The sequence below is a fragment of the Piliocolobus tephrosceles genome, unplaced genomic scaffold, assembly GCF_002776525.5.
Source record: "Piliocolobus tephrosceles isolate RC106 unplaced genomic scaffold, ASM277652v3 unscaffolded_8716, whole genome shotgun sequence".
Classification (NCBI taxonomy): domain Eukaryota; kingdom Metazoa; phylum Chordata; class Mammalia; order Primates; family Cercopithecidae; genus Piliocolobus; species Piliocolobus tephrosceles.
In genome coordinates this window covers 663-1,679 of record NW_022336181.1, presented here as the reverse complement: position 1 = coordinate 1,679, position 1,017 = coordinate 663, and the positions used below count along the sequence as shown (strand labels likewise).

At 24.9% G+C, this 1,017-nt stretch overlaps 1 protein-coding gene across 1 annotated transcript in view; it reads left to right on the top strand.

Annotated features, from left to right (window-relative positions):
• Positions 1 to 91: 91 nt before the first annotated feature.
• Positions 92 to 1,017, top strand: part of LOC111532574 (myb-like protein X) — a gene marked incomplete at its 3' end in the record, with an annotated part of 1,451 nt that continues 525 nt past the window's right edge. Inside the window, exon 1 of the mRNA XM_023199656.1 lies at positions 92 to 789. Coding sequence (XP_023055424.1) covers positions 103 to 789 — 687 coding nt within the window. The remainder of the gene's footprint in view (positions 790 to 1,017) is intronic.

Here is a 1,017-nt window from a genome sequence, read left to right as displayed (position 1 = left end):
CTTCTTCAAATTTTCTAACAATTTGAAGAAGATAAGCAAAGACTATTAAATCAAATAAATTTTATTAAGAAAACCTATAACGATGAGTTTATTTCGCTGAAAATGCGCATATCAAATGAAATTGAAAAGTTAAGGCACGAAATTGTATTCACTGAAGATGATGGGCCAAAACAAGAGGAACTTAAACAAGCTAATGCTAAGTTTACACATATTCATAAAGAAATAACAAACTGTGGTGATTCTGAAAAAAACAAAGAAACAAGTTTTACTGATGTAATAAACGTATGCGATTATAAAAAAATAAATAATATGAACAAGCAAAATATTTTGACGCGTGATCTTATAAACTTATATATCGTGAAAAAAAATAATAATAACATACTTAATACGTCTCCAATAAATTTAATTTCTAATTTTTTTGAAAATAAATATGGCACAAATACAAGTACTACTACCACTACTACTACTAATACTACTACTACTACTACTACCAGTAATAAAAACATTGATGGTGTAGAACGATTAAACAAAGTGCTAAACCAGTTTAATAAAGAAATCAATATATTGAATACTAAACGGATTGAGGCCATTCGAATCATAAAATATATATCTTTAAAAATTTTATCTATTAATGAAAAAAATAGTATACTTAAAGAGTTGAGAAAAAAAGAATTAAAATTAAAAAATCAAAAAAAAGTATATACAAAAGAAATACAGAATATTCAAAATGAAGTAGATAATTGTACGAATTCAACGCAGCTATTGTTAGAAGATCTGGAAAATCAAAATGTAACTAACCGCATATAGGCATAACTAGGCATATCGCATAAAAGCGTAGCAAATTAAAAAAAAAAAAAAAAACATAAATAAATAAATAAATAAATAAGTTACAAATGTTTAATACCTTTTTTTTTTGTTTTACATTTTTTATATTTGAACAACTGTATTTGCACGTGTGTTTGAAAAGCCAAGCTGGTATAAGTAGTATGTATACCATATTGTTATATGTTTTACTCG